This window comes from Moschus berezovskii, chromosome 4 (assembly GCF_049115385.1).
Source record: "Moschus berezovskii isolate FMDL1 chromosome 4, NW_MosBer_1.0, whole genome shotgun sequence".
In the NCBI taxonomy this organism is placed as follows: Eukaryota; Metazoa; Chordata; class Mammalia; order Artiodactyla; family Moschidae; genus Moschus; species Moschus berezovskii.
This window is the reverse complement of record NC_142463.1, coordinates 113,182,728-113,190,737: the sequence shown is the minus strand read 5'-3', so window position 1 is coordinate 113,190,737 and position 8,010 is coordinate 113,182,728. Positions and strand designations below refer to the sequence as shown.

Genomic DNA, 8,010 nt, shown 5'->3' with positions numbered 1-8,010 from the left:
AGGTGAAAGGTGTCCCAAAATAATCTATGTAAGATCTGAGTGAAGAATGGTCCAGGTAGAGGGGGAAATATGCATAATAGTGCCTTCAGTTCAGTTCAATTCAGTCACTCAGTCGTGTCCGACTCTCCACAACCCCATGAATCACAGCACGCCAGGCCTCCCTGTCCATCATCAACTTCCGGAGTTCATTCAAACTCATATCCACAGAGTCAGTGATGCCATCCAGCCATCTCATTCTCGGTCATCCCCTTCTCCTCCTGCCCCCAACCTTTCCCAGCATCAGAGTCTTTTCCAGTGAGTCAACTCGTCGCATGAGGTGGCCAAAGTATTGGAGTTTCAGCTTTAGCATCAGTCCTTCCAATGAACACCCAGGATTGATCTCCTTTAGAATGGACTGGTTGGATCTCCTTGCAGTACAAGGGACTCTCAAGAGTCTTCTCCAACACCACAGTTCAAAAGTATTAATCCTTCGGCGATCAGTTTTCTTCGCAGTCCAACTCTCACATCCATACATGACCATGGGAAAAACCATAGCCTTGACTAGACGGACCTTGGTTGGCAAAGTAATGTCTCTGCTTTTTAATATGCTATCTAGGCTGCTCATAACTTTCCTTCCAAGGAGTAAGCGTCTTTTAATTTCATGGCTGCAATCAGCATCTGCAGTGATTTTGGAGCCCAAAACAATAAAGTCTGACACTGTTTCCACTGTTTCCCCATCTATTTCCTGTGAAGTGATGGGACCAGATGCCATGATCTTCGTTTCCTGAATGTTGAGCTTCAAGCCAACCTTTTCACTCTCCTCTTTCACTTTCATCAAAAGGCTTTTGAGTTCCTCTTCACTTTCTGCCATAAGGGTGGTGTCATCTGCATATCTGAGGTTATTGATATTTCTCCTAGCAATCTTGATTCCAGCTTGTGCTTCTCCAGCCCAGCGTTCCTCATGATGCACTCTGCATATAAGTTAAATACGCAGCGTGCCAAAAGAATTTTGGTGTTAATAAAAGACAGAAATAAATCTCGTGTTAAAGAAGCATAATATCCAGTAGGGGAAAGATTAGATGTAGGACCAGAGAAGTTAGCCTGATCCATATAAGAAGTCCAAGAACTATGGAGACCAAAAAATTAGGGTAGTGGGGAAAAATTATATTCAAACAGGAGATATCAAAACTATACTTAAACTGCACATGAGTTAGATACTGAAAGTTTCCTACTTGAACATCTTCATTTTGATAGAGAAGGACCTTCTACCATGTGATGAAATCTCGTTATTTATTGCTCCAAAAGCCCTTTAAAATTCTGCCTTCCTCTCTGAAATCTGGCGACTGCTTCTAGAGAGGCTGTTTGTATACCTTCTGCATTCAGAAGGTGATGAACTCTTAACATGGAAAGGAATGACTTCAATATGCTGTTCATGTGTAAGAGTACAGCTTGGATAAGTGATCATGGGACACTTGGGAATGCCCCATATAGAGTATTCAGTTCAGTTCAGTTCAGTTCAGTCGCTCAGTCTTGTCCGACTCTCCGCGACCCCATGAATCACAGCACACCAGTCCTCCCTGTCCATCACCAACTCCTGGAGTTCACTCAAACTCATGTCCACAGAGTCGGTGATGCCATCCAGCCATCTCATTCTCGGTCGTCCCCTTCTCCTCCCGCCCCCAACCTTTCCCAGCATCAGAGTCTTTTCCAGTGAGTCAACTCGTCGCATGAGATGGCCAAAGTATTGCAGTTTCAGCTTTAGCATCAGTCCTTCCAATGAACACCCAGGATCGATCTCCCTTAGAATGGACTAGTTGGATCTCCTTGCAGTACAAGGGACTCTCAAGAGTCTTCTCCAACACCACAGTTCAAAAGCATCAATTCTTCAGCGATCAGCTTTCTTCACAGTCCAACTGTCACATTCATACATGACCACGGGAAAAACCATAGCCTTGACTAGACGGACCTTTGTAATCTGTACAATCTGCTCAATTACTCCATCCTAGGGAAGATGTCAACTGGACTTCTGTATGAACACTACACCTTAGTAGCTTTCTGACCTCCAACAGACTCATCAAATGAATCTCAATTAAAGCAATTAGATAATTTTTAAATCCTTATTAAAAATTAAGGTGACAATAAAGTATATGTAATAATAATAACAATAAATCAAAATGCTAAAGAAAATAAATGTAACTAGATGGGCATCTGATCGATGTACCCCTTCCTTGCTTGGCTTTGTCCATAAAAATAATCCTCAGTCTCCATGTTCTGTTCCTAACATCCCAAAATATGAATTTGTCCCCTGAATATGTGTATCCACAAAGACACATGTAGTAATACACAATCTCAGAGAAGTAGGAATGTCTGTCCAACCCCACTCTCTCTTTGACAAGAGAAAATCTCATGTGTTATTATTTTCTTTAAATATCTCTGAAGATGCATGAGCACCATGACAGCGATGAAATCTGAAACACTTAGCTGCCTCCTTCACCTTTGGTGGGAGACAGTGAAAGAGTTTTAATAAGAACATAGCCAAATGATGCAGAGATGCCAAAGAGGAAAGGGATTAAGACAATTTATTTGACAACACATTTATTTCGGTCAGTATTTATTGAGAAAAACCTCTTTCAGGACAAACCAGCTACATAAATTGTGAGGCCAGTATAAAATGAAAATGCAGTATCTCCTTCAAAAATGAACAGGATTTTGAGATGGCAGCAACTGCACAGGTTACCTGCCCACAATCTGCCATGAACCAGGTAAGGCTTCTGATCATGGACACAAATACAAACACGTAAATCTTGCTTTCAAGCAAATGAGAGAAAAACACAAAAATTTTAAAATTACTGTTTGGAGTAGGAAAAGACGAGTGTATTTAGGAAGAACAGTCCAATTTGGGGTATAAAGAAGAGCTTTCCCCTGGACGATCCAGGGAAGTTCTTAAGAAAGAGACATCTGAATTAGAATTTGAAGGATCAATAGTGATGAACATGTGGCTGAAGTATAAAAGATATTCTGGAAGATGGGAGGGGGAAAAACAGATTTTTCAAAAGGGAGAGGGTCTCTGACAGAACAAACCGCTTTAGCAAAATCATGCTTTGTTTAGAGCTATGAATCAAGTTTAAACAGAAGCAGAAAGGGATTTTATGTGTAAGGTAAAACTAATGACACTAGAGTTGATTTACTCTGACTTTCCATTTTTTTAAGAGTCTGTTTTTGATCCATGATTCCTGTGCCGAGCAAAGCTGATGTCCTGAATTCCTGGGGTCTTGGGTGTTGTTGGCTCTTGTGGGAAAGGCAGGGTGGGAGACATGGATAGAGAAGATATCCTGATTTGAGCTGTGGGAGGAAAAGATCTCGGTCAAATAAGGGAAATCAGAGAAAGGAGAAAGGGGGGAAAAAGAAAATAGAGGAAAGAAGAATAAGCTGATAAGAAGCTGAGGAGACAAAACAAGACAAGACTTACCTCTGCTTTTTAAATGATGAATCAACTATAACCAACATGACCAGAGTAACTATTACAATTAAGCAGATCAATATCGAGAAGAAGGAGTATCCACCTAGGTGGGGATAAAATAAGAAAATCCATCTATAAAGTGCTCTCTCTTCTACCACAGTTAGTGCTTATCATTTCACAGTGGTGGGACCTCCCCCGAGTTTTAATCTGTCTTTTTTAGAGTTCTCATTTCAATTCCTCCTGAGTCTGTGTGTCTGGTCTGTCCACTCTTTCTCTCTTTCTTCAAATCACTAGGTCCTTCTTTTGTTTCTAGTACCCCTAATCCTCTTCTTGCATTTTCTTAAAATGTAGCTGCTGTCACGCTCCACCCTTCTTTCCATGGATTCCCCCACCTGTATTCTCTTGCACAAAGCATTTCTGGCCATTTTTCTAAGTTCCTCACTCATTAGCTGTTTTTACTATGAGAAGACTGTCACTTCCCAGCAGGCCCCAGTTCTGTCTCACCCCAGTGGATGATGATGTCTTGGCCTCCTAAGCTGCTGTGCTTCACCTGACAACTCAGGCCAGCCGCCTCCCCAGCCGCCACATCCAGGGTTACTCGGAGATACCAGGTCCCGTCAGCATTGGGCATGACATCACCTCGCCGAGTCCCTGGGTGCTTCTGCTTGCCCCTCATCCACATCACCCATACGGGCTTTGGATGAAAGCCAGAGACATGGCACACCAACAACAGACGGCCAGGCCCAGGACTGGGGCCTTTGGACACCCAAGCCTCTGGCTTCACTGGAGAGGAAAGAGGAAGAGAAATAGAATTTAGTAGGGCACCCTAGGCTACAGCTTAGTGACTTAGGGTTCCTTAAGTAGTTTGAGTAATCACTTCTTTCTCTTTTCTAGGAAACGATTCTAAACCCAAACATCTTACCCTCTATCTTATTATGTATTTCAAAAGGTTGATAAAGAGTAGAAAACTCAAATACAGGTGTTGAAACACCAGGAATAGGAGGAGAGAAAGAGTTGGGCTCACCTTGTCTTTCCAGTTCTGACTTCCCTTCTTCAAGGATTCCTGCCAGAAACTGAGGGCAGGTGTCACTGAGAAGCCTCTGCACAATTTCTTTAATAATTCGGTAGTGGTTGAGGACCCTACAGACATTCTCAGCTCGACTTCCTGCTCCTGGAGATGGCTTCCAGGAATTTTCTTGGAAACTCAGGAAATCTAATCCTTGATATGCTCCATTTAAGAAGGTTTCCAAAGCCTTCCCAGTATGAATTAAACATCCAAATGATACCTGGAGCTCAAAGGGGTCTGCGGGTAAATAAGGAAGAGAGAATCAATATTTAAAGAATTACAGGGAAGGAAATTAAACAGCCTAGAGATTTAAAGGAAGGAAAATTTGCTGGGGGATCACATGGAAGGCCAGAGGTGGGACAGCAAAAGGGGAGGAAGTTTGTGGGAAGAAAATTTTGAGATAATAAAGGTATTTTGAAATAATTAAAGGGAAGGGCTAGACCAAAGGCTCTTAGAGAAATAGAGGACATCAACTGGAAGAGCAGACTGGGGAAGGGTTAGGTACAGCAAAACCTTGTAAACACGGAAGAAAGGAGGGCAGAATTTTGGTTGGGAAAGGCTGACTCTGAGGCCAGGGTTCTGGGCAGAAAATCAAGAACAGACAGTTATTCAAGGTCTAGGACATGAGGATATTTTTAGAGGTGTGAGAGCTATGTGTATTGGGTGGGAAAAGTAGAGTGGGAGTGGTGGTGAAGTGTGCAGCAGAGGAGGGACAGTGCCCAAAAGGAGACAAGGAACAATGTCAGCGTTCATATTCCATCTATCCTTTGAAAGATGGTCAGAGACTTCTGGCAAATATTCTCTTGGAATAAGGAACTCACATTCAAACTGAAACTGACTGGCATAGGCCTGCACTTCCCGTGGGAAACTGTGGAAGTACAGCTGCAAGAGTGCCTGGATGTTCTTCAGCTCCTCCTTGCTGAAGTTACCCTTGGACCAGGGCCTCAGAAAGCGGATGGTGGCCAAGACACTATCCCAGCCATGAGTCTGCAGCTCGCCCAGCCAGCCTGAGCCCTGGGTGTACATCCAGCTGTGGTTTGCAAAGGAGGAGATCTGGATCAAGCGGAAGGTGGGGGATTCTTCTGCAGCTAGATGATGGGGTCCTGGAACCTGAGGACCTAAGAGAGGGAGTGAAAGTGTGCGAAAAGTTGGCCCCATAGAGGAGAGGATACACAGGTTGCATGTATTCACATGCCCTCTGCCTCTGGGCCAGCATCCTCTCCTCAAAATCAGGCAGATTAACTGAGACTATAACAAAGAATACTTTGCTTGGAACTAACCTGATGTGCAGCCTCCAAGGGCATCCTATAGGTGCATTACTACCTTCCCCTAGGTCCTCCCCAGAACCTCTCCACCCTGCAGTGCCCAGCTAAGGGTATCTTCCCACCTGGGATCATCTTACCCACTGTGCTCGCCCCATGGCAGAGAAGTCCCTTGAAGAGCAGAGACAGCAGAAACAGCATTGAAGCTCTGTTGGGTGAACGATGTCTGTACAGGCAAGTTGCCCTCAGAACTCAGACACGGTTCCCCTCTCTACCCTCTCGCTCTCTCATCTGACTTCCCTTGGTACACCAACACACAAGCCTCTCCCTCTGCTGACTTCCCTGCCAGAGAAACCCTGCAGCCTTTAGCAGTCACAGGCCTCCCACACGGTCTCCCACTTCCCCTCCACTTCTCCCAATATCTGACTTCCTGATTTTCTTCTGCTTGTGCCTATGCCCTCCTGACCCCCTCTACTGCAGCCAGTCCTGGCTTCTGAAGAAAGTCTATTGTCTGTGATTTGGCTGGAATACTTAGCATCTTTTAGCCTTGGGGAAATCAAGTCCATACTCGGGTTCTCAATGTCTTCCTCTGTGAGAAGTGATGGAAGGTGATTAGTGATGCCCAGTGGCCTTTCCAGCAGTCTCCTCACCCCTTATCCTCCTGTGGTCTGCTCCTCCTGTATGTCGCTTGGCTACCTTTCCCCTTCTTCTTGGTCTTCCCTGTTTTTCTTGACTAACCAACCGTTTCCCCCTGGAGTCAACACTCACTCCTCTCACTTGTCCTGCCTGTTCCACCTCATCTCAGTCCCCTTCGTCCCTTCATTCTGCTCTTCTCAAAATCATTGCCAGAAAGCACTAGACATTTTGAGTGTAGCTGTATAGTCTACAGGCAAACCTCATTCATAATCCACAATGAGAAAGAAGCAGTAGTGACAATACAGGTTATCAGATAATCTATAGAAAATGCCCTTTTGTTCAGCTTTTCTGGTCAGACTAGTTGTCACTGTTGAAGGGTCTATGTCTGAGTTTAACCTGGAAATGGTGAGCTGGGAGGCAGGTGGATTTCCAGTCACATTGTGTGAGTGGGTCTGTGGGGAGTATCCAGGGGTCTTGGAACCCATTCTTACCCCAAATGAGTTGAGTGTGTCTACTGATGGTGGGCAAGCTTGGCTCTGGGCATGGAGGGTGGGCATGGCCTGGGAGCACTGGTGTCCCCTTTGGTGGTTGTTAACAAGAGAAGAGCTTTATTGAAGACAGGGAAGTGACTCCATGGGAAGGTAGTGTACATGGGAGAATTAATTATTGAGTTGAGTCTCTATTTCGGTTCCTTGCATTGACATTTGCTACAGCAGCCTGAAGGCAGTTGATACATCTTTCCTCTGTTTGGCCATTCATCTGACATTTAATTAGTGCCTACTTAGTGCCAAAAATATTTACCAGACACTTAGGTTCAGAGAATAAATTTCTTTGGAGAAAACAAAACCCTACTAAAATATCTACTTTTACTATAAAGCTTACTGAATAGTGGTCATAATTGTGGAAAAAGATCCACACTCACTCTCATCCTGGTATTGTTCCTGAATTCCAAAGACAAAAAAAAACCTCACAGTTTTAGACACATATTGGCTACTTAAAAAGAAGAGAGTGACACAGGCTTCAGACTCCTCATGTGCTTCAGCACTCTGAGGTAATGAGATAATTCTTAATTACTTTATTCAGGCAAATTATCGTTCCCCCATGAAGGCAAACTTAAGCCATATTTGAACCCTCAGGAAGTCAAACAGTATACCACACGACTCCCTTTATGAAACTGAGTAAAACCAAAAATTTGACTCAGAGTTGAACCATAAAGAAGGCCAAGCACTGAAGAGCTGATGCTTTCAAACTGTGGTGTTGGAGAAGACTCTAGAGAGTTACTTGGAAAGCAAGAAGATCAAACCAGCCAATCCTAAAGGAAATCAACCTTGAATATTCATTGGAAGAACTGATGTTGAAGTTCTTCCAATACTTTGGCCACCTGATGCAAAAAGCCAACTCATTGGAAAAGACCCTGATCCTGGAAAAGATTGAGGGCAAGAGGAAAAGAGGACGACAGAGGATGAGATGGTTGGATGGCATCAGAGACACAATGGACATGAGTTGGAGCAAATTCCAGGAGATGGTGAAGGACAGGGAAAACTGACATCCCACAGTCCATAAGATCACAAAGAGTCAGACACAACTTAGAGACTGGACAGCAACAA

General features: G+C 44.0%; 1 protein-coding gene across 1 annotated transcript; it reads right to left on the bottom strand.

Annotated features, from left to right (window-relative positions):
- Nucleotides 1-2,563: 2,563 nt before the first annotated feature.
- On the bottom strand, nucleotides 2,564-6,118 carry LOC129540785 (T-cell surface glycoprotein CD1e, membrane-associated-like). The gene is made up of 6 exons (XM_055402188.2): nucleotides 5,908-6,118; nucleotides 5,327-5,623; nucleotides 4,464-4,742; nucleotides 3,944-4,222; nucleotides 3,449-3,542; nucleotides 2,564-3,321 (listed from the first exon to the last, which is right to left on the bottom strand). The coding sequence occupies exons 1-6, from the start codon at nucleotides 5,966-5,968 to the stop codon at nucleotides 3,153-3,155; spliced, it is 1,179 nt and encodes a 392-aa protein (XP_055258163.2). The 5' UTR covers nucleotides 5,969-6,118; the 3' UTR covers nucleotides 2,564-3,152.
- Nucleotides 6,119-8,010: the final 1,892 nt, after the last annotated feature.

Excerpts from the sequence above, each read along its gene's own strand:
- LOC129540785 (XM_055402188.2), bottom strand. The coding sequence starts at position 5,968 with ATGCTGTTTCTGCTGTCTCTGCTCTTCAAGGGACTTCTCTGCCATGGG. Across the intron at positions 4,743-5,326 it reads CAGTCAGTTTCAGTTTGAAT|ACCCCTTTGAGCTCCAGGTA; the intron begins GTGAGTTCCTTA and ends ATTTACCCGCAG. Across the intron at positions 3,543-3,943 it reads AGACATCATCATCCACTGGG|GTGGATACTCCTTCTTCTCG; the intron begins GTGAGACAGAAC and ends ATCCCCACCTAG.